General features: G+C 41.0%; 1 protein-coding gene across 4 annotated transcripts in view; it reads left to right on the forward strand.

Moving 5' to 3' along the window:
• The window catches only part of LOC136990759 (sodium channel protein para-like), a 476095-nt gene that overhangs the window by 435436 nt on the left and 16553 nt on the right, over nt 1-24106 (forward strand). For 2 of the 4 annotated variants that reach the window (XM_067289190.1, XM_067289192.1), the window contains 5 exons: nt 1934-2067; nt 5318-5522; nt 6352-6626; nt 14406-14579; nt 23625-23750. In XM_067289190.1, coding sequence (XP_067145291.1) covers nt 1934-2067; nt 5318-5522; nt 6352-6626; nt 14406-14579; nt 23625-23750 — 914 coding nt within the window. The remainder of the gene's footprint in view (nt 1-1933; nt 2068-5317; nt 5523-6351; nt 6627-14405; nt 14580-23624; nt 23751-24106) is intronic. The other 2 variants (XM_067289191.1, XM_067289193.1) reach the window with 1 other exon arrangement.

Raw genomic sequence — 24106 nt, forward strand, 5'->3', positions numbered from 1 at the left:
CATTAGGAAAAAATATATCATCTGAAATTTTTCAGATTTCATATTTTCAATTGCTGTCTACTTGACCAATGAAATTTTGACATTTTATACCATCCGAGTGTGGTGATAAACGTGACATTGGTAGGCTAAAATAACCAAACTCTTTATATAGTTTTCGTTTTAATGTTTGTTGTATTACAGTGTTTGATTTATATAACTACTAAGATTATCTTAGGTAATGGTTTATAACAGCAAGTAGCAAATGAAACACATTTTAAAAATTCTTTATTCTTCTACTGTACACAATTTAAAGAATTTTTAAAATGCGTTAGATTGGGCACTTGGTGTGATAACCTTCGTAAGTGCAGTAGAGCATCGATTATCCGAATCAATTGAGGACTAGGTTGTTCGGAAAATCGATTTTTCAGATAACCGATTATGTACGAAAAAATATATTAACCTATCCCATGTTGAAATTGGTTCAAATCTTGGCACGTTTTTAAGTATCTTCTCATGGTCGCGCTAGTTGCCAGCTAAAACACGCGCACCAACAAAAATAATAGTGGAGTAGCCCAAGACATAGACAAAGATTGCAGCGCCACAGCACTTGCGGAAATTTAAACTTGCCGACTGAAAAGCTTTCGGTTAATTGACATTCGGATAATCGATGATCTACTGTATAAATCAAATACTATAATATAATATAATTAGAAGTACGAAAAACCTTAACGTTTCTTTTTTCCCGGACAACACCGAGCTTACCTGCTAGTATAAAATATTTTCACAAGAAAATCCAACAGATTTCCATGCACAATGTTATTTTATTAAAAATATACTGCAAACGTTATTTTTTAACAGCTGGGAAAGTTACGTAACTCGTTGCTCGGATTTTATATTTTTAATCAAATTATTAATACCTACATATATACATATTCACAGAATTTTTTGCCGATTTTTTGATGTTTTGGGTCCAGGTGTCAAAACGTGGATATTTGCAAAAAAAAAAAAAAACCTGGGAGGGTCAAATTTCACACGATTCCAATCGTTTTCCCGCTTACGTATACAGTCAAACCTGTTTTTATGCGCTCTTTTTATGTGCGATTTTTATTTGTGCGATTTTTTTAATGCGAATTTTTAATTTGTGCGGTATAGTTGGCGACTAGTCTCGTGCGATTCGTCATGTCTCACGTTGACTTATTATAGCTAAATAAACTTATTATAGCATAAATGCATTTATTATAGTAATATTATTGCATGAATATGCGAAAAATGAAATAATTTACTTTTTAAGTCAACAAAACACCACCTGGACAAAAATATGTAAAACAGACGATAGACCAGACGATGCAGTCAAGTGCTGACATCTGTTGTCAATAAATTCTATTTCGTACGGTTTTGAGTTATTTTCTATGTGAGACTTTTTTTATGCGGTCTCTGTTGACCGCATAAAAAAATTATTTTTTTAATTGTGTTGCGAAAACTATTATTTACAGCCATTCGTGAAGTTTCGTGAGATTTTTTTTAATGCGTTTTTTTTAATGCGGTCCCTATCCCCCGCATAAAAACAGGTTTGACTGTACATAACAAGGAAAAGTAAAAGGAAACGATGTATGTAACGGTAAATACTTTTTCTAATTTAAAATAAATTGTTGATTATTATTATCTATATGGAAATTTTTGGCGGGGAAAATGCGGGCCCAGGAATACGTTTGACTTACGTCCGCCGGTGCCGGGTCGACGACGATTGGAAGCGCGGAAGACGGGATGGGGAAGAGAGCGGAAAACTTCTGACCTATTTGTATGGGTAAAAATTTTCCACCCGCCGCACCGTCTCGGCAACCATATAATTTTAACGCCTCCTACTTAACTGTGACCATACTCGGCGTTTATATTTGAAATTTCTTTTTACGTCTGGTGTTTATTACAAGCTAACCGGTAGCTTTGTTTTTTAAAGGAAACGGACAAGCCATACCCATAAAAATGGCCAATAACACTAAGACGCTGATAAATTCTGCGCACGTAGCCACGAAAGTGGAACTGAAGGAAAAGGAAAAGGAAAAACTCAAAGAGAAAGATAACAAGGAAAAGGTATGTTTTCGTTTTTTCTGCATGTAAATAAGGTTTATTGGTCTTGGATAATAATTTGAAGGAATGTGCCCGGCCATGATGCCACGAAAGAGCAAAGCTAGTGGAAATAGTTAAAGTTATAATATTTGCCTAAATTACGGTAAAACCGGCCTAAACGGAATAAGTTGTTGGACCGGAGCAATTTTCTACGTTAAAATACCTGTCGTGCCATTCCGGTTTACGCTAGTTTTGCCATATATTTTATTCGACGCGCGAAAAAAGTGCTTCGGAAATGAATATATAGAATAGGTTAAATTAATATGCCTCAATGTCCTTAATTTTTTGTAATGTTATTTTCGTCTACGAGTACGTAATTTCTATTATCAGAACTTATTAGACTGGTTTTAAGGATTCTGCAACACAGTTTCACAGATCAGAAATTTACTTTATTTGATATACCTGGACACACATTTAACTATTGCGTTTCAGACTCTCTTGTCCCTCCTCAGCAGGTATTTGTGCAGTACATTGTTTTTAAAACTTTTTCCTTCATTTACTTTTTCCGACCGACAATCAGTTTTAAACAATAACAATAGTAAAACTGTAAACTTCGCTTTGACTTTGTTTTGTCTAAGAATTAGACAACACAACAGAATAAATAATAATACCGGACGAGAAATACACCAATCGTGGCGAAGAATCATAGAGGAAGGGGTGTGTCTGAAATATAAAGAGAACGTTCGACATAGGCGTAGAAGAATAAGTCAAAGCAAACAAGAAGAGATGCTTAAGTTTACAGTTTTACTATTGTTATTGTTTAAAATTGATTGTCGGCCGGAAAAAGTAAATGAAGGAAAAAGTTTTAAAAACAATGTACTGCACAAATACCTGCTGAGGAGGGACGAGAGAGTCTGAAACGCAATAGTTAAATGTGTGTCCAGGTATATCAAATAAAGTAAATTTCTGATCTGTGAAACTGTGTTGCAGAATCCTTAAAACCAGTCTAATAAGTTCTGATAATAGAAATTACGTACTCGTAGACGAAAATAACATTATAACATAGAATAGGTATTTTTTATGCAGCCTTGCGGTGCACTTATCGTACGGACTTGGTAAATTTTATCACGTGCAAGCAGACGGTGCTTATGGCGCAGGTCCAACGATTAAGATCGAACGGCGATGGAAATTAATAAATAGTTAGGACGATAACACAAATGTTATATCTATTTCTTTCTGCAGTTTTCTCTTCTGAAAACTACTTAAGCGGGACCAGTTTTAAATTCGAATAAATAAATAAATAATATAAAATAAGAATAAATAAAAGTACCGACTGATCCGGCACGGGAAATTAAAAATGTCTGGCAGACTATGAAAAAGGGGGAAGCCGCAAGCTATAAGAAAGGGCCTGGTACCTGTACATTACGCTTGGACGTCCGATCGCGCTCCTGCAAGGTGGCACTCGGGGCTAACTCTGCCGGGAAAACAAAAAATTAACGGACAAATATCAATTGGTTAGTTTCTTTTATATTTACAGAGTAGGCTAGAAGTCGAGAATTTCTGTCGTTTGGGGTCCACTCAGGGAGTAGGAAAAGGGGTGGGAAGGTCCTCCGAGTGTGCCAAAGTACGGGCGCCCCGTTTTCCTCTAATTATTAATATCGGTGGTGCGGAATGCGGCAAACTGTTCTTTAACTGGTGGATAATTTTTTCCGACGACGGTGGGTCGGATTTACGCTTCGGCAAGTGAGGCGAGCAGGGAAATTTCCCGGCCCGCCTTACTTGCCACGGCGTAAATCCCTATTCCCGGAATTGGCATTATCTGGTGGCCTGGCCGGCGCTTTGTTGGGCTGGTCGATTAAAGGACGTGTGGCCTTGGGGCGGAATTAGGCGTGCCGCGTTCCCCTCTCCTGACCGCTGGCCGTCGGTCTAATTTGCACATTTTCCAAATGCGGCATCAGATAGTTACACTCAGTGGTGATATTCGAAATAGTTAACAAAGGGTTCTGTAGCAGAAAATTTTTACCTGACAATCACCGACAAACGAAATGGAAGTTTTGGCTAGAAATAAATGCAATACCTTTTCTTGCGATATATCTAATAATCAGTTGCGTATTTGGAATGTAACGATCCCTGGGCGAAGACCAGGTAACAATAGTAAATTAGTGCTGTCGACCTTTTTTTTAGGCAGAGGGCACTACTCATAGTAGACAGATGTCATCATCTCTTGTAATACAATATCCTTTTTATTTCGCTGTCCATAGCCCGACACGTGTTCCGTGGCTATCTTGTATTATCTCGCGCGCGTGAAATTGTGGAATCTCTGTTATGACTAGGTCTAGTTTCAAGAACTCTCTTGAGTTGATCGCGATTAAACTCGTTTCGGTCGAGAGAGATCGCACCAAGACATAGTCCCCGACCTTGCTCACAATCTAGATTGAAATGCTCGGTGCGAATGGTGTATAAGGCTCTACTTTAGTAGTATTACAGAGTATAATACGTATATTTTAATATATTAAAAAAAAAAAACAAAACCACTGAGAAATGTTCCGTGTGTTTAACAAGGTTCGGAAAACTGAAAATTTTAACAACGGGTTCGGCCGAACCTGTGCGAACCCGTGAATATCACCCCTGGTTACACTAGCTCCGTATAGGGCAGACCGCCGGCGGCTCTCGGACGACTCGGCATAAACAGTAGAAGACCTGGTAATAGGTAACAGCGGCGTTTTATACGTTTCCCCGGAAATACACCCAGTTCCTACCAAACCGCGGCAGAGACCTTTTTCCGAGAGACACCGACGGTGATTCCATTATTGTTACACTCGCCTGTGGTTACGCTTTCGTTGGTTCGTAGTGTCGTTTTAAATATTAAGGCCGCCACATTTTTTAGGGTTCCATTCCGTCGGAAGGCGTCTACTTGCGATTGACACTACCCCAGTAAGGTCAATAAAATACGGCTCGTGTCGGTCCCGGAGATTACCACGTATGGAGGACTGAGGGGAGTTGTATTTTATATCCGTAAATAATCCATTGTAAACAGTTAGAAGTGGCGTGGTCCGTCTAGGTTACCACTTAATTTGTAGTCGCACACTACAGCCCGGAAGACCAGGCCAATGCCGGGCGGGCGGTGACGGCCCCTCCGACAAAAGGAGTGGAAGAGATTTAAGTAGTTTAACGGGGGCATAAACCGGGGAGGAGGCGGTTGGTCCTCCCTGGCCGTAAAGTCGGCGGAAATTACAAAAGGGGAGAAATTGAAACGAAATCTTTGGTGCTTCAGGACGAAGTGTACGGAAAGAAGACGCACGTTGGCAAGGACGAGGACGAAGCGGGCTACGAGTCGACCGACAACGTCAAGGAACTGAAGGCCAACGACGAAAAAGAGATTTCTTTCAACAAACCGTCCAAAGAGGAAAGTCGAATTTCACTGCCAGAAGCCTCCCAAGAAGAGAAGAAAGACGCCAGCAAAGACGATTTCCAACCAGGTTCTTATTCCTTTCTTCTTTTATCCTGTTTACGTTTTTGGCTCTTTTCCTCGATTACATTTCCTTCCCCCGTCTATTCCCGACTCTAAGGCCGCGACTCCACTAGCCGTAAAAGGGCCGTAAAACCCCTCACCGTAAAAGCTTTTAATCACGTGACATGATATTTTACGACCTGCTCAGGCGTAAAATATCATGGTCACGTGATTAAAAGCTTTTACGGTGAGGGGTTTTACGGCCCTTTTACGGCTAGTGGAGTCGCAGCCTAAACCAACGACGTACACGTAAAAATCCTTTCTATGCAGATACAAATACGCTTTTTATGCCCGCTGTTGTTTCCCACACGGTGGCAAAGGGCATTCCTCAGAAGAGGAGGACCAGAAGGGAGGAGCTTCCCTGCAGGGGGAAGCTTGGAAAATTTTTCTGGCCCCGGCTCTTACTCTGGTTGGTCTGGTAAAAATGGGCAGGCAGAGGCGCAATTCATTTTTACTACCGGCTGAATGGCTGTTCCGTCCAAAGTAAGAAATGGTTGCCGGAAATGGGAATTATAATTTGGGTCGGTCCTATCCTTCTTTCACGCGATGGCCTAACCGTTATGCGCGGCCAACGACTTGGGCAGTGACAAATAAGACGAGTCAACCCCCTCCGGGTGGCGGCCGAACTACTTCTCTTCATTGCCCGCCGAAAATCTTTATTTGGGCCAGTTTGGCCCGCGACGTTGGTAAAGGCGGGAGACGTGGGATGGGGCAGAAAGACCAAGATGGCCTTTGGTCCGATAATGGCAGGTTAAGTGATGCAAAAAGCTTTGTTTTCCGGTTTGTATTCGCTGTAGGAGAAGTCGTCGGAGACCTGGAAGTCCTCAACCAAGAAGTAGAAGTGGACAAAACTAACGTAGAAAGCGAAGCATCCGAAGTCATCATATCCGAATATCCGGCCGACTGTTTTCCCGAGAAATGTTACCAACGCTTTCCGTTCTGCGCGGGAAACGAAGAATCCAAATTCTGGACTAGATACGCCACTCTGCGCGGCAAGAGCTATCGACTGGTGGAAAACAAATATTTCGAATCCTTGATTATTTTTATGATATTGGTCAGCAGCTTGGCATTGGTGAGTACCTTTCTTTTTTTTCCTTTCTCTTTCCCTCCACAAATTCCTCTTCTTTATCGCGTTTCTTTTTAAATTTTCGCCCACTTAATTCCTCCTTTTCGCGGACGAAACATTTCTCTTCCTGCCCTTTCGTCTGCAGCGCCGTCCGTTTTTGCCGGGAATTTTCGGGGTGCGGTCCGTCCGGACGCCGGTGCCCTTTCCCCGGTAACGGGCCGGCTAAAGGAGGCCCTGTGGCTGACCGTGGGCGGAGAGTTTAAAAGAAAACCTCCCTTCTTTCCGGGATAAACGTTTGGTTTACTTCGTTACTTCTGATTATTATAATTTATTCGACGACTTTTCTTGGGGAATTTCCTCAAGAGTAGTCTCTTGGACAATTTCCGTCTGTTACTTTAAACTCCCTTGGCTTTTACTAAGCTAAATCGCGGTCGTGGGTTGATAAAGGGGGAACACGGTGGACGTCCGTTTTATTTCATTATTAAATTTTATAGTTCATGCATTTTATATTTAATTTAAAATTTCTCATATCTATTTTTAAGGAAAATTCTTGTTTTTTCAAAATTTGGCGCCCGGTCAAACGTCAGCTTACCTCAGACTAAACGAACGAAAACCGAATTTTATTACAAATTGTTAGGAAAAAACAGGTTAACGATTAATTTTCCTACCAATTTAAGGGGGCTGAGGAATACCCCGATCTACTTCTTAATCCTTCCACACGCGCACACACACTAACTCCCAATATTTTTTTGCATTTCTCGACTTTTAACGTGTTCCAAGTGGGAAAATAGAGGTTGAGGCGCATGTATTCAGCCCGAAACGTGAACGGCGGATGGACGAGCGCCGCCATCTGGCAATTCTATTCGGTCGATAATGGCGTTCGCTACGTCTAGCATGGAGAGTAGAAGATCGGTTAAACTTCTTCATTTTTTTTGTGTTTAGGATTAAAATTATGGCGTATTTTATTAAAATAATAATTATTTAAGCATTTACGAATAATATTGTAAAGAAACAGACGATTTTAATCCAGAAATTTAGACGGCCGAATGGCCGAGCGGTCAAGGTGGTAGCCTTCCGCTCTGGGAGACCCAGGATCGAAGCCGAATGGCTCGAATAATCCAGGAATTTTTCGGGGGGTGGACCGTTCGGATATGTCGGGCCTCGTCCCCCGCCACTCAGTCGCCCCATTGTGAGCCTGACCGAACCAATAATGGCCTACTAAAAGAAGCCCTCTTAGTGCCCACAGGGCGCAAAGAGTTAAAAAAAAATCCAGAAATTATTTAATAATTCAAATTTTTAGCGAGTGATGGGAAGTGCCTATAGAATTTACAGTTAATGTTACCTCAGGTAGCCAAGATGGCGGCTCGTCTCTAATTCCAGCAAGGAAACAGTGGGACGCACGTTCTAACCTAACCTATTCTAATAATTTGGTTGTAATAATTATGGTAATTTATTAGAATAGGTTAGGTTAGGTTAGAACGTGCGTCCCACTGTTTCCTTACTGGAATTAGAGACGAGTCGCCATCTTGGCTACCTAAGGTAACATTAACCGAATTTACATATATTTGTTTTCATATTAGCTTATCTTAACGTAGGTTTGTTCCTCCACGGCATCTTCCATCATCAACGGCGTAATACGTTCGTAAATTTTCTAAAAGTTAATTTTCCGAGCTGCTTTCGAATTTACATAAGCCACTACTTCCCTCGACAAAAGTATGAGGTAGTCCTATCGTCCAATTGTACGGTAGGAGACACAACGCTAATTAAAAATAATTATTTAGTGTTATTAAAAATCCTATAAATACTTTTGAACAGTTTAATTTGTTTATTTACCTTCGCTGTTAACAGTGACGTAGCAAACAGAACTGGCGCCCGGGGCACGACACTTTATTGGCGCCCTCTCCCCCATCCAGAAACACATATAGTAATATAATATATAGAATTTATTCGTAATAAGAATATAATACAAATAATAATAAAATGTAGTATTAATACCTACCTTAAAATATTTATAATATATTACGAATAGTTACTATTACCTTCATGCCTCGGGCGTCTCTCTGCGAGTGGTGCCCGGGTTATGTTAGACTCCCTTGCCCTCCCCTCGCTACGCTACTGGTTGGTAACCCTCGATGTTAAATGTATCTGCCATTTTTTCAACAAATTTCCCGTGAGTCAATGCGCGACGTTCACTGAGTCACGTGATATTGTGAACGAGCGCCGCAACGTCTTTTACTTGGACTTAGAACGTCAAACGTGTACTTCTGCTTGCCGTACAAGTTTAACGTTTGTACTTGCTCCTCAATCTCTCTAATGTAAAAGTCTTTGCCCGTGTTATAAGTATAAATAAGTAATTTAACTATTAGTGTTAGTAAAGTAGTGAGTAAGTAATTAGTAGTAGTCTAGTAATTTGTTATTATTATCACAATCACGAATCACCTACATTCATATAATCATATATTTAAGATACTGATACTCATTAATTTAATTAACTATTTAACTCACTAGGTAGTCTCAGTTTCTCACTAATTTTCACAATAAAATTGCCTAGCCTAGCCCATTAACCACTTATGGAATAAAAACTATTACTTAATAGAATTAGAGTAGAAGTTATAAAATATTAGTCTTGTCTTGAATAAAATATTTTAAAGGATTAACAAGGTTGAATCAATCACTTCTGTTATTTTTTTGACTTTTCTGGAAGTAGGATCTCAAGAAACAAATGGCATTGATGGTGTCGTCTTCCAACCTAATGAATTGCACATATATCCCGCTGCGGAGAAGGCCCTTTCTGCCTCTACGCTAGTTGATTTCGGGGTCATCAAATAATCATAAATCGTTTTGTCACGTGATTCATTGACGACACACCGACCGTAAATTAGAATTATGCATCAGGACTAGGAGAGGAGTTACTTATTTTATTTAGCGAGAGCGGAAAGTCAACTGGCAATTAGATCAGCAGAGGTAAAAGAGCGGGCGGTGCGGTATAGAGAGGGGGTGTAGCACCTGCCACACTGAACGGCAACGTCACTCTCGCCGCCGAGTGATAGCGCACGTAGCAAAGCGACAACGCCGACAACGTAGACTTTTTCGCCATTATTTAGAAAGTTAATTGAGTATTTGCGGATCCGCAGCGCTAGATTCAGGTGGATTGCTGGATGAGGCATCCAGCAATTGTAATCCCTATATGCTTTTTTCTGAAAAAGAGGACTAATGCCGACATCTGCTATGAAACATTTTTTGAGGAAGTGGGCGGATGTCAGAACGACGGTCTTAGAATAGCATCCAAACCGGGTTGAGATTAAGAGGCTTAGGGATCTCTGCAATTACAATGCTATTAATTACGTCTGAAAAATCCTGAAGAAAGAAAAGAAATCGACATTGAACAAATTCTTTAACCCCTACAAACGGAAAAAACATGACTAATAAAAATGCAAGACTGTGTATATATGTATTTTTATTATTACATATAAATAAACGTAGTAAGACAGTATATATTTTTTTATTTTTTGTTCCTCAGAACGAATTAACCAAATTCCCATGAAAACCTGTGGTAAATGGATAATCGGTTAACGAACAATTCGGATAGCGAACAAAGTCTTGAAACGAATTACGTTCGTTAACCGATCACCCACTGTATATTATTATTTTTACTTGTAATAGGATTTTATTATTGATATTTTTCTTCTTTATGTGCCCTGTCTTCCAAGAACGTTGGCAACCAGTCGCATGATTTTGATTTTGTTGTCAGCTGATTTGAATAGTGATCCAGTACTAGGCCATTTACGGCAATGGTTTGGCATTGCCGTAAATTTTTGAGCCAGGATGTTCTTCTTCTGCCTGGGCCACGTTTACCTTCGACTTTACCTTGAATTATTGATATGGATTTATTATTAATACCACAGAATGACACCACTGCTGCTAGAACACACAGTAGGAGGCATCCCGGGCTTCTAGTATATTAATAAAACAATGTGCCAGTTATTTTTTTTTTATCATCTCTTTCCGCCCTGTGGGCACTAAGAGGGCCTCTTTTTGCAAGCCATTACGGGTTCGGCCAGGCCCACAATGGGGCGACCTGGTGGTGAGGGACGGGGCCCGACATATCCGGATGGACCACCCCCCGAAAAATTCCTGGGGATTATTCGACCCGTTCGGATTCGATCCCGGGTCTCCCAGAGCGGAAGGCTGCCACCTTGACCGCTCGGCCATCCGGCCTGTGCCAGTTATTTTACCTTAATACATTCAAAATTCTATTAAAAATTATTATTTATAAAATTAATTCTGAAATAATTCAAAATATTTTATACGTATCTTATTCGAATCTGTTAAAAACTTTAAATTTGTGTCATTACAAAAAGTGCGAAGGAAATTCATGGAATGACACGCCGGGTGTCGATTTGCAACGTGGTACGAAGCAATAAACCATACCAATTTATGTAACCTATGTCCTTAATTAATTACACTATTGTCTTATTCGCCTTTGCCTCATACAAATAAAATTATGCGAAACTACTTCACCAGAAACGCCATTAAAATATGAAGATGAGTATGGCCTGTATCAGCGCTCCTAACGACAAAACCGCGCAAATTAGCTGGCAGACACGTTTTGAGGCCAAGAACAGGCCCTGATATATATGTGAGATCACGCTGAGGGATATAGAATGCCGCCGAATCTCTCGATTCGTACGACCATCAGGACTGACACCAGCTAGGGCAATTTTACGCGCCCTAACTGGCGTGAAGGATTAAACGGAGGGCTATATTCTATCGAGTGGGTGGGGAGAGTCATGGGTAAGTTTGAGTCGTAACGGCGAATGTCCTTCCCTAATTAACTGAGCAAATCAACCTCGTTAACAAGATAACGAAAAAGTTTAATGAATCAAAATGAGACGTAGAAATACACAATTGACATACATATTACAACATATCGTATATCCTAAATCTATCTGAATACACCTCTAAAACCGAGAGAGGTAGAGTTTACAAATATCAAGATGTAGGCCTACTACCTCAACTTGTATGACTTGCGTAAACTCTTGGTCGGCGATGAAACGTTGGAACGGCGCGGCAGGACGAATGCGGTGTAGGATCGGTGAGGAGGAAGATCTAGGCGGGAATTTATAGCGAACAAGTTCAATATGTGGACGAGAGATTCTTATGGCAGACTATGGCATGTTCGACTTCTGATGCCCGTAATCTGTGTGGCAATGTCGGATTTCTATTGATTGCCCCAAATGGCGGGAGAATCACCCTTTTTATCGTCCATTCTGACCAATGGCAAATCTCGATTTCTGATGGCTAACGGGATGTACGGTGAGGTGCAGAGGGGGTAAATAAACATATGATCGTCAAAACTGTAGATGAGGTCTAGTGGGAAGGGATGTTGATTTTCTGTTTTAACGAAAAAATTATACTGCGTCTTCCCTTTTTGTAAACAACTCGAAAAACTAAATGTTTCCCACGCTAATTAATTAAATAAATCTCGATTCTTACATATATGAGAAGGCCATGCAGCAGTGGCATAGCCTGAGTGTCAGCCGCCCGGGGCGGAAGAAAATTTCGCCGCTCCCTTATTTAGGTACAGTAGAGCATCGATTATCCGACTCAATTGGGGACTGGGGTTGGTCGGATGACAAAAAACGGATAACCGAAAAGTATGAAAAAATACATTATTACAGTAGAGAGTCGTTAATCGGAACACTGGTAATCGGAATCGCCGGTAATCGGCACGATTTTCAGTCGGACTGTGTCGTGCTGAACCAAACGTTTTGATACTAAATTTACTTCTAAAGTATAATTTTCATGTTTTTTATATTTTTCAATATATTTATTTTGTTTGTACAAAATGCAGAAATGATTTTTAACGATACGATAGCCTCGATTATTATTATAAAAATTTTCGTTAGGCTTAAAATCGACGAAAATTCAACACGAAGCGACACGCAACGGAGAAAAATTTGAACATCGGACAGGTTAATATGTTTTTTCGTACATAAACCGTAATCAGAACAAATCCCTAATCGGAACAACCCCAGTCCCCAATTGATTCCGATTTTCGACTCTCTACTATAGTATAGTATATTAGTATATCCCATGTAATTAGTATATTAGTATATCGCTATTAACCTACTTCGCGTTGAATTTTCATCGATGTTAAGCCTAACAAATTTTTTTTTTAAATACTGTACTAATCGTCGCTATTGTATCGTTAAAAATTACTTTTTTATTTTGCACAAAATAAATACAGTACTGTACTGTATATTGAAAAATATACAGTAAAACAAAAAAATATATATTCGGGTTACATATTTTACATAAAGTAGGCCTATACATTAGAAAAAGAAGTCCAAAATTTTCTTTTGGTTCACAGCTGACACTCGTTTTTTTGCCGCTAAATCTCGCACACGTTTTAAAACAGCAATTGGATAGCGTCGTTAAATAAAATTATGCCTCGTTTAAACACTGGTCTCCCTTTCATGGTCCAGTCAATGTTGCCAGCTAAAACACGCAAAAATTTAACAAAAATAATATTATTGTAGCCAAGACATAGTCAAATATTGTAGCGCCACATCACTAGCGGACATTTGAATTTGCCGACTAGAACGCGGTCGGTTAACCGATGTGACTGTTGATCGGGGTCGAATAATCGATGCTCTACTGTATTTCAATTTAAAAGACTAAAATATACAGTAATTCTAAAGAACTTTTCAACAAGAACAATCATCATTATTGTGTATTGTACAGGTTCAAATTTTTACAAGATATTATTATTATTTATTGTGAAATTTTGCCGCTCCTTAAAAGTGCCGTTCGGGGCGGGCCGCCTCTGCCGCCCCCACTACGCTACGCCACTGCCATGTAGTGTAGTAGCTGTGTATATTTACGACTGGCAGATGGCGCGCGTTTCAATTATACGGTAATTTCCGCTTTTGAGTACAAGGCAACCGTTTCCGTCGACGGTGTTAACGGCCTGGCCGTTATAGGAAGAGAGAAACTCTTTTAGGACTCTTTACATTGCGGATAAATAGGCCGAAAGCGTCGTTCGCCGGGCTTTTCCGGCGGACGGAAACAGTAAGCCAAAAATGGCCGTTTCGTCTTCTTCTCGCCCGCGGAAACGCGCTACTTCTGCCGGCCGTGTTACGCGAATTAAGCTTGGCAAGTTTCCTTTCTGTTTTACGACCAAGACTTGGGGTAAGAAAATAGCCTATTTGGAAACGGTGGCAAGTTTGCCACGTGGAATACTTCGGCAGCCGATTTGCCGCTAGTCCCGTCTTCGTATTTACGTGGGACCGCCGAGATGCCCATCCACCTACTACGGTACGAATAAAGCTTTTTAGCCGCGGTGACGTAGAAGGGGTGGTACACTTTAGCGGAACTTCGGTCGGTTCGCTTTAGCTAAGAAGGGCGCCGCATTAGGACAACATTCCCGAACGTTTTCCTTCCTTCCGCCGACAAAAGATCCCTTAAACACAGAATCGCGCGAAATAATGGTAAGAGCAGTGGCGTAGCGAGGGGGGCAAGGGGGTGTATCATGTCCCGGGCGCCACTCGCAGAGGACGCCCAAATGGTCTCCAAGACAAACTATTTGTGTTTCTGGAGGGGGGCGCCAATAAAGTGTCGTGCCTCGGGCGCCGGTTATATTCGCTACGCCACTGTGTAAGAGCGGAAAAATTTCGGCCGATTTGCGGATTTAAAAGCGCGGAATCTTAGGCCTTTGCTTTTAAGCGAAGAAACCCGGAGGAAGGGAGGACTTTAGTAAAGACGTACTGTGTCTCGTTCTAGGCGTTAGAAGACGTAAATCTGAAGAAGAGGCTCTGGCTGGCCGAGATTCTGCAGTACATGGACAAGATATTCACTGTTCTCTTCTTCTTGGAGATGCTGATTAAGTGGCTGGCCTTCGGCTTCAAGAAATACTTCACCAACGCCTGGTGCTGGCTTGACTTCGTCATCGTCCTGGTAAGAACCTCCTTTACCGCTCCGTTTCGCGTTCCTTCGTCCGTCTAGCCTTTTAATCGGCCGTATTCGGCGTTAGCGTCGGAGAAGGCGCTGCTGTCAGAACCGTGAAAATTTTTTTCGGCCTTTCCGCTCCAAATCTTATAAACCGAAGCCGAATTTCGTCGGCGCCGTTTTATGCTCGCCCGGTGCCCAGTGGGGAAATTTTCTTCGGTCGGACCGATAAAACCCGTTTCGTCCGTCGGTCGCATTCGAACCTACCGAAGAGGGAAAAGGCTGGGTGAGTGGTCCGAGCGCCGAGAGGAAGAGCCTGCGCCTTTCTTGCCGGGCGGCGCAAACGTTAAAAGTTTGCCCGGTAGAAATTGCCGAGTACCGGGCCAAAGGGAATTCCGTGGCCCGAAGAAGAAACCGACGGATTCCTCTGTCCACGGGATTTTACTCGTCTGCGGAGACTTTCCTACCCGGGAACAAGTTTTTTTTTCTTTGTCATTTTGCAATAATGACGCGTGTACAGTAGACCCCCTATAACACGGTAGATACGTTCCGTGTTATATGAATCCGTGTTGTACGAGTCACTCAAATACATGAGCCAATCACAGCCCAGCACTTGTGCAATTTAGGAACTACGCCTGTTTGAAAGGTTTTCTTCCACAAAATTAATCGATTGTAGACTAATTTGACTCAACATTTCCAAATCACTTATAATTTTTTGGGAATAATCCATATAAACTATGCGTTAAACAAAAAAATTGTAGGATTACTTACCGAGTGCGCACCGTTCGACAACGCCATTGCTTACGTTTGTTTTCGTCGCGGAGCGGCTCGTCGAACGGCGGACGCGTGTTTCCTGATAAGTTATTTTTCTGCGAAAAATTCGCTGAACTTTGAAGACATCATTAATAAAAATATAATTTTTATGGCCGTTGAATAATAAATGTTTTTTTAGTAGGTCCAGTGCTGGTTTAAACTCAACGGTTTGTACAATATCCGCTATTGGTCCAGATTCGACCAATCCTGTCGCGACACGAGTCGGCGATGACGTTTTACCGTGTTATACGAGTCTCTTTTAGCGTGTTATACCAACACGATGGCAATTTTTTCGCCGTGTTATACAAATCCGTGTTATATGAACCCGTGTTGTAGGGGGTCTACTGTATTTCGTTTCTTTTAAACAAAAATCGGCCGGTAAAAAAGTCGAAATCGTTACGTTCCCAGCGTTTCTAGACCGCCGGTACTTGGTAATTTTGCGAAGGAAATGCCAATTACCTGCGTCCTAATCGGAGAATTCTTCGGTTTCTTCGTTTATCCGAGGTAAACCCGTGGCCACACACTGGCCGGGGATCGAGACCACAATCCTTCTCCTATGCCTTTTCGTAATATCTCGTATTAAGCCGATCGACTTGGGAAAGACCCACCATGCCCGGGCGGATAACGACGACGGAAGCGGTTTCTTTTTTCCAGTCCTAGTATCAGATTGCTTTCCGGCTTCTCTTTACGGACCGAATCGCCGAATTTAATTCCCGGTCGCCGTAAAGGGAACTTTTAAGACGGGCCACAGACGCCCGAACCGGCCGCCGTCGTATTTCCCTCTCCTTTTACTTTCCCGGCTGTTACGTATACGTAACGAGAGAGAGAGTCGGATTCGACCGTCGACTTTTTTCGATCCCTCATCCCGGTCGAAAAACCGGCAACAAATTTTCCGGATGTGTGTGTTGGCGTCGGGACAGAGTAAAGATTAAGAAATTTGGACCGGTAGCTCGTGCGCCAGGGACGTGATGCTGTTAAATTTTCTTGGACACGGGTCGAGGGGACAGACGTGTCAAATCTAGAAAGGGGTCGTACTTACCCAGACGTTATTGGTTATTGGCGTTGACAAATTTTTTATAAAAGTCGTCGCCTCCAGGAAATTAATCTTTTCGCCATTTTATAATGGTTAAAACTACAAAAGTTTCTATAATAAAATTTCGTAACGGGTGCGACACACGCAATTTTATTTATTTATTACGAATAAGGACCGGATAATTATGATCTCGAAAATCGAGAGTATGCGCTTAAAATATTTCCTAGAAACATGAAATATTCTTAAAAAATGAACCAGCTTACACATGTTTTGATTAATTTCAGTTTATTTTCAAAATGAAATCGACTGCACAGAATATAATCTTGCAAAATATTGCTCGGAGAAGATCGTTGTGTTAGTTTTGACGGGAGCAAAACCAATGCAGCTACTTGGACGAGCGAAAGAGAAGGAGCCCTTAAGATTTTGGCTGGTTCTTTTAAAACTTTTCCGTCTTTTAATTTTATTTCAAATATAACAAACTCGAATTTTTCGTATATCTTCCTAGTTAAGGCATTTCCGTCAAACCGACGCCATTTTTTCCTTCAATGTCACTATAGCATTTTTAAGAAATTCGAAATTTGTTGTGACCGAGGCCAATTGGCGTTCGACGACTCCGGGCATCTTCTCCGCTCGCTGCATCGAAATGATTCTTTTTCTGTCCCCGTTGGCTTCGATAAATTACTTCGTAAACCTTCGGCATACTAACGGCAAGCATCCGGCTGCCATCCCGTACGGTTATTACGGGTTAGGGAGCAAACGGGATACCCAGCCGCTGCCGTACAAATTCTCGTCTTCTCCATTGCGCCATCAAAAAACCTTTTTCGCGCTTGAAATTAATTTATTAATGTTTGGAAAACTTTCGCATCCTTTTTCGGACTCCATTTAATCTCACGATCCGTGCACGTGGTACGAAGGGTTGTCGGATCATTCGAAATCCCTCCCGCTTTTCGGCCACGCACGGGGATCGGACAAATTTGAATTAGGACCCCGTGTACGGTATCGACTTCGGACATTTTTCTTCGAGGAAACATTTTCCTATAAAAGATTGGTTCGGGGGCCCTGCCCCGGGAAATTGCTCTTTTTGTCCATAGGACAACGAACCACTTCCGCTTTCGTCGTAAAGACTGCGGCGTCTGTTAAAAAAAGAAGCACCCTTTCGTATGCATTTCGTCGTTAGCTGGTTTGGAAATTGTCGCGTGACTCTTTGTTTAACAAATGCCGTATGTATGTAAAATGTTACTTCGTTATCTCCTCTCTAGTATAAATTGTCGATCTACCGCTCCGGCAATAACGTTTACTACACGCATTTCAACAAAGTTCGTCGACACTTAAACCAAACGCCGTTTCTTTTCAGCCTGTCTCGAACTTAATTAATCCTGTCTTAAAGTCCATATTTGTCTAGGATTTTTCGAATTCTTTTCTTTTTACTTTTACGAGGAGACGTCGAAACTGATTATAGCGGCACATAGCCTATCTACTAAAAATGAAAACTTTGATGGTTCCGGTTTATTTCTGTCGGCATATAAAATTGTTTTCCCGTCTTTAGGGTGTAACGCAGCCAGGTGAGACAGAAGCTGTGCCGAATATCTTGCCACCGTTTTTCGCACGAAATGGTCTCGTTGCAGGGTCGACATAGAATAACCTCGTTATCCGTGAGAATATATTTACTCCGAATTTTGCCACGTATACTTTATATTTAGCTGGTTTGAATATAACATAATAATAAAATAACATTAGACATTACTCTTCCATATAAAACTGGGGAGATCCGTAAAGAAATGTAAACAAAGATTAAGACGTAATACCCTATTCACACTGTACATTTTAAGCCAGCTTAAGGTATGAAACGTGAACGGAACCGACTTAACTACCAACAACCGGCTCAGTTTAAATCGCTTTCTCAAAGACGCTTAAGTCACTTCAACTTTCCCCGAGGTCGGCCACAAGTTCAAAAATAATGGCGGAAGCGGATGTACAAAGGTTCTAACAAACGCTACTCTACTCTGTTAGCACGTATGTGCTGCTGTCAAAAATCCATTCTTATCACAGTTCTATCGCGAAAGTGATATAAACATCGAGAGAATCGTGCTGCCAACCACAACGACATCGCTGATAATAAATGTTAATAATTCCTAACTAACGTCTCATGCATTTTAAATAAGTTATTTATATTTTAAATTACTAAACACAAATTAATTTATGACGATTTATGAAAAATAAGCAGAAGTTTGATTTTATTTAAAATGTAATATCGAGTACACCCACTCGAGGGCTAAGCGAATAATTCGCTTTAATTACGTAGTGCGAACGAGTAGTTGATCTTGTTTTCGACAATGCGACTTGACTTAATTGTGCTTAAATCTTAATCCCGATTAAAATGTACAGTGTGAATAGGGTATAACAGACCTTAAAACGTGCAATGTCGGCCTCTTGTCTATTTAACATAACTTTCCCAGTACAATATCTTCCGATACGGTTATTAACCGTTTCTACTCTACTTTCGATCGACGTTCCCGGCGTATTCCGCAACACTGCCGCGAGTACAAATTGCCAACGAACCAGAGCCGAATACAAAGTTCTCGGCACACTCATTTCCGGAGACTGTTTCGAATCTAAAGTTAGTGCAAAAACCTTTTTTGAAAATATTTACTACGCTTTCGATCAGTCGATTTCAAAAATATGCCCTAACCGAGAAAATACCAGAAATGTGCTCAAATGTGCTTTCGTACGCTTTTATAACTCCTTAATAAAAGGTCTGACGTCACTCGAAATTTGTTTTTACGCACGTTACACGTAATATCTTTCCGGAGAAAATAGGATTTTACATAAAAGTCCGGTCCTTAATTACCATTAATAATACAAAAGTTAGTTTTCAAATAAAATGTGGTGACAGCCGGGAAAGTTACGTAACCACTCGCTAGATGTTTTCGGCCACCGCGGCGCCCTTACCGGAGTACTCCGAATATTTCCGTGTTCGTTTCCGGGTCGAGACCGGAGACGACGCCGACTTCCGCGGAAAGAAGGCCTCGGTCCCACGTTAGCCTAAAAAGCGGACGACGGCCCGCCGAGTCTAGAAAATTACCCGAACTTCGGCATCCGCCCCGTAAGGAAAAATACGGCTCCGGCCTCTTCCCGCGGGTGGGGTCACTCCCGGTAACCCGCGAAAGAAGGGAAGGAAGTCGATCCTCCGGCGAATTTTTCTCTAAGTCGGAATACCTTCCACTCTGTCCGTTTATCCCCCGGGGTGGCGGCGGGAGAAAAATTCGGGTGACCGACGACTTGGAGAGTTTCCGACGATCGGATGACCTTGCCGACAAGTTTCCCGTGCGGGATTCTTCATCTCGCGGTAGGCGTTAGAAGGAGTGGTTGGTTGGTCGGCGCGGAAAAGGCCGAAAAGAGGTCTTCGTCGTTTGTAGGGGTGAAAGTACAGTGGCTAGAATTACGTAGTGCGTCGAGCTTCGGGTGGTGTCTATTATCCGGATGCTCGACGCTAGTAGCGCCGAAATCGGCTTTGAGAAGTCGTTAGACGAATTACGAATACATTTTAATGTTTTTAAAATTGACTTTCTAGTTAATTTAATTACGAATTGACGTGTAAACTAAGAAAATCGAGTCAAAGACTTGTAAAACGTATTTATACAGTAATGAATCCAGATAAAAACAATCGTGTACCAAGCATATTCGTCTTAAATAAATATCTTTATTTACGCTAGCCAACGTATATCGAGGCTCTCTATAAAAATAATACATACAAATGAAAATGCTGTACAAGAAATTACAAAAATGATTAAAAATAGAGTGGCATTCAATCACAGTTTTGCGTTTCTTGCCCCGAATATGTGCATTACAGCAGCAGCTTTCGATGACAAAGTCGTAATCGGTGCAGAAATGCAAGTTGCAAATGTTTTAAGAAATCTCAACTTGTAGAATTGCGAAGGTAAAGATGTCTTAGATGACTGGTCAACGTAAATATCGATTGATAAGACCTTTTAATGTTTTTATTTTTAAATTAACAATAACCGAAGTTTTAAACGCGTCGGACGTTCGGCGCCGCTTTCCCGTAAGCCTACAAGTTTGACAATGGTGTTTGGAAAGTCAGTGGAATCGCGCTCGACTTTCCAAATGCCATTGTCAAACTTCTAGGGTTACAGGAAACGTCCGACGTACACGTTTTCGCGTTTAAAACTTCGGCCTCAACCTCGCTAATTAAAACTAATTTCCCAACCGAATTAATTAATATTCAAACTATAAAATAAATATTATTACTTATAGCTCTTTAACACTATAGTTGATTGTGTTGCTGTTATTTAATATCTTAAGTCGTCTTATTAATTTTGCATTAACAAAAATATTGTTTTATTCTCAGATTTATGAATTAGCGTATTTTCGAGGATTGGCCGGCATGCCGGTCTATCCGAGGAGACCACGAAATCACATATTTCCGTATGGTAAAAACCGTCGTGTCGGTTTATCCCGGCGGAATGCCGCAACTCCGGTTTAAGTGAGATTCCGAAAGTGCCGTTTTTTGTGTGTGTTTTATTGGTATTTCATTCAGAAACGCAAAACTAAACATATTCCAGAAGCAACCTGTAAATTATTTCAGCTTACACCGATTAAAGTTTGTTCTCTGCGAAATTTCAGAGTGAAGTTGTTATTTTTAAGGTAATTGTAATCCACACTGACTAACTACTACTGCTACTACTAATGTTAATAAGTCGCTAATTGTTTTATTGTCTTGTAAACGAAAACTCTCTTCCTGATTTTAAGTCGGTCAAATTACAATGTTGCTATTTTATTGTACTCGGAGGAATGTACTCTTTAACGTTTAATTCACTAGTTCTGTTGCATCTGATTAATTTTATATTTTAGTCGCGGTTTAACTTGCATGCTGGTCTCCCCCCGTTTTTGTGCGGCATGCCGGTCATTGGCGAAAATACGGTACAAAAAGTGAAAAAATATTCTATTGATAGCGTTATTATTTAGTAAAGCCTTAAGTGCATTATTCTAGCTGCTGCAGTATGCGTAAGGAAACTTACAGACTATACATAAAAGTATTATTTATCTATTGTGTAAGCCTATGCTGCATATTGGCCAATTAAATGAAGTTGATGTGCATCGTCTCTGTTTCAGATGATTTTTTTTTTTTTTTTTTTGCTTTCTCTTTCGGTCATTACATCTATTCAGACTCTTTAAGAGAAAATGTAATCCGTATACGGTTCTCACATTCTTTAAACCAGGCGCAATCGTAGAGTCAAATTCGTGTTCAGCATCAGCCTCTTTACGTATCTCCAATTTTGCAGTATTATCCTGTACTTTTTCTGGTGAAGAGATGGGAAAAATTATTTCTATCAACACACCCTTCAGATATATTATCTGTAATTTTTCCATCTAACTGTCAAAGTTTCACTAGTTTGAGTGTTTCAACTGTTGCTTTCTAAATCTGTAAGGGATAAAGAAACAGGTACAGGATTAGGACACGTCTAGCACTAGATCTGAACCTTTTCTAACGTTTCCTATTTTCCTTTTTTTAGTTTCGGCAGTTACTAAGAATTGTCAAACTTGCCTTTTTACTTGGCTATAATACTGTTGATAACCTGCAAATTTCGTCGGCAGAGCGTCACCACTCAAAGTTGGCGCTTTTCGTTCAATTAAAACTTTTTCACCGGTAACAATATGCTTCCTGCTTCAAATTATAAAACGTTTCTCAACACACTTTGTGCTACTGTTCCAATTGAAGGTCGTCTCTTATCACATTTTCCCACGTTTTTCCGCCATCGTCGTTAGAGAGGTTGCGGCTAAAGTTCAGACGTTAAACTTGTACGGCAAGCAGAAGTACTCGTTTGACATTTGAACTTCAAATAAAACACGTTGCGCCACATTCACATCACGCACTGACTCATGGGATATTGTTGAAAAATGGTGGAAACGTTTAACAACGACGAATGTTACCAGCGAAGGTAAATAAACAAATTAAACTATTTTAAAGTATTTATAGGATGTTTACTAACACTAAATAATTAGTTTTAATTAGCGTCGCGTTTCTTACTGTACGAGAGGACTACCTCATACTTTTGTCCAAGGAAGTAGTGGCTTATGTAAATCCGAAAGCAGCTCGGGAAATTGTTTTTAGAAAATTTACAAACGTATTACGCTGTTGATGGTAGAAGATGCCGTGGAAGAACAAACCTACCTTCAGATAAGCTATTATGAAGACAAATAGATGTAAATTCTATAAGCACTTGCAAAAAAATCGAATAATTAAATAATTTCTGGATTAAAATCGTCTGTTTCTTTACAATGTTATTCATAAATGCTTAAATAATAATTATTTTAATAAAATACGTCATAATTTTAACCCCTAACACAAAAAATGAAGAAGTTTAAGCCGAACTTCTACTCACTATGCTAGACGTAGCAAACGCCATTGTCAACCTTCTAGAATTGCCAGATGGCGGTGCTCGAACGTCTAACGTTCACGTTTTGGGCTGAAATCGACGGCCGCAACCTCTCTATTTTTAGGTACGGCGAAGAGAGTTCTTTTTCGCGATCCAGACTTACAAAATGGCACGAAACAGGTGCACGAGGTTCTAGATCTTTTCTTTTTATTACGCGAATTCGTTTAAATACTTAATGTAATAAATATAACTTACAATTGGTAGAAACGATTTATTAGCGTTGCCACCGAAATGATCGTTTACTATCCCGCTCTTTACTACGGACTGGGGCCTATAGCAGCAATTGACACACTACTTTATTCTAGCAACTGTACTGAAAGATTGTAGTTGTATTTTGGACGAGCGTTAAAGCAAACTGCGCAGTTACTGGCATTTTTAGAAAACTTGCAGTTTCGTGACTAACGTTGCAAGTGGCCGCTTTGAGGACGATTATAAAAGGAAGGCGGTGATGGAGAATGCCGTCTCTCCTATTAACATATTCATTTTTGCGGTTAAGACTCCCCGTCGATTTTAACCCGTTCTTCTATTAGTGCCGGTAACTGCGTAATTGTTGTGACGTGTGGGTAGAGTATAAGTAAAATGAAATGAATGTCGCGTGCCGTTTTGGTCAGAAGGCCTTAGCCGGGTTTTCGGTTGGGGTTGAATTGAATCTTATTTAATTGACTGTTTAATTTTTTCCCATATGTGCATTTCTACCGTCCGACCGGTTAACACGTCGTTACCATAACCGTCCGACACGTTTGACGATTCCAGGTTTCGCTGTTTAATCTGGCAGTGAGCTTTACAGGATTAAATACCGGCATTCCCGCCTTTAAAACTATGCGAACTCTGAGAGCTCTCCGCCCGCTTCGTGCGTTGTCACGTCTGGAGGGAATGAGAGTAAGTAAGAGAAGCGTCGGTTCTTCCGAGTGAAGGTACTTTTGTCTTTGACCGGGCCGTTCCGATCTAGACAACGACTTTCACTCCGTTGCCGACGCTGCGAGTTGTGTGTGGTGTCATGTTGTATGTCATACGTGCAAATACGTGACGTGCGTGGCTCGTTTGTTCTGTCGGACGTTCCTCCTCCCAAGGATTCCAAATAAGTAAGTATGTCTTTGGTACGATTCCGTAACGGGAAAGGTTTTATTTCCAGTGGCGGATTCCGTCCGTCATTTACGGAAGGAAAATTTCCGCGGAAGTACGGGGGTGGGAAATTTCTAAATCTCGGCCGACGGTTACGGAATCGTACCGTCCGC

This window comes from Centruroides vittatus, unplaced genomic scaffold (assembly GCF_030686945.1).
Source record: "Centruroides vittatus isolate TY-2023 unplaced genomic scaffold, ASM3068694v2 contig_134, whole genome shotgun sequence".
Taxonomy (NCBI): Eukaryota; Metazoa; Arthropoda; class Arachnida; order Scorpiones; family Buthidae; genus Centruroides; species Centruroides vittatus.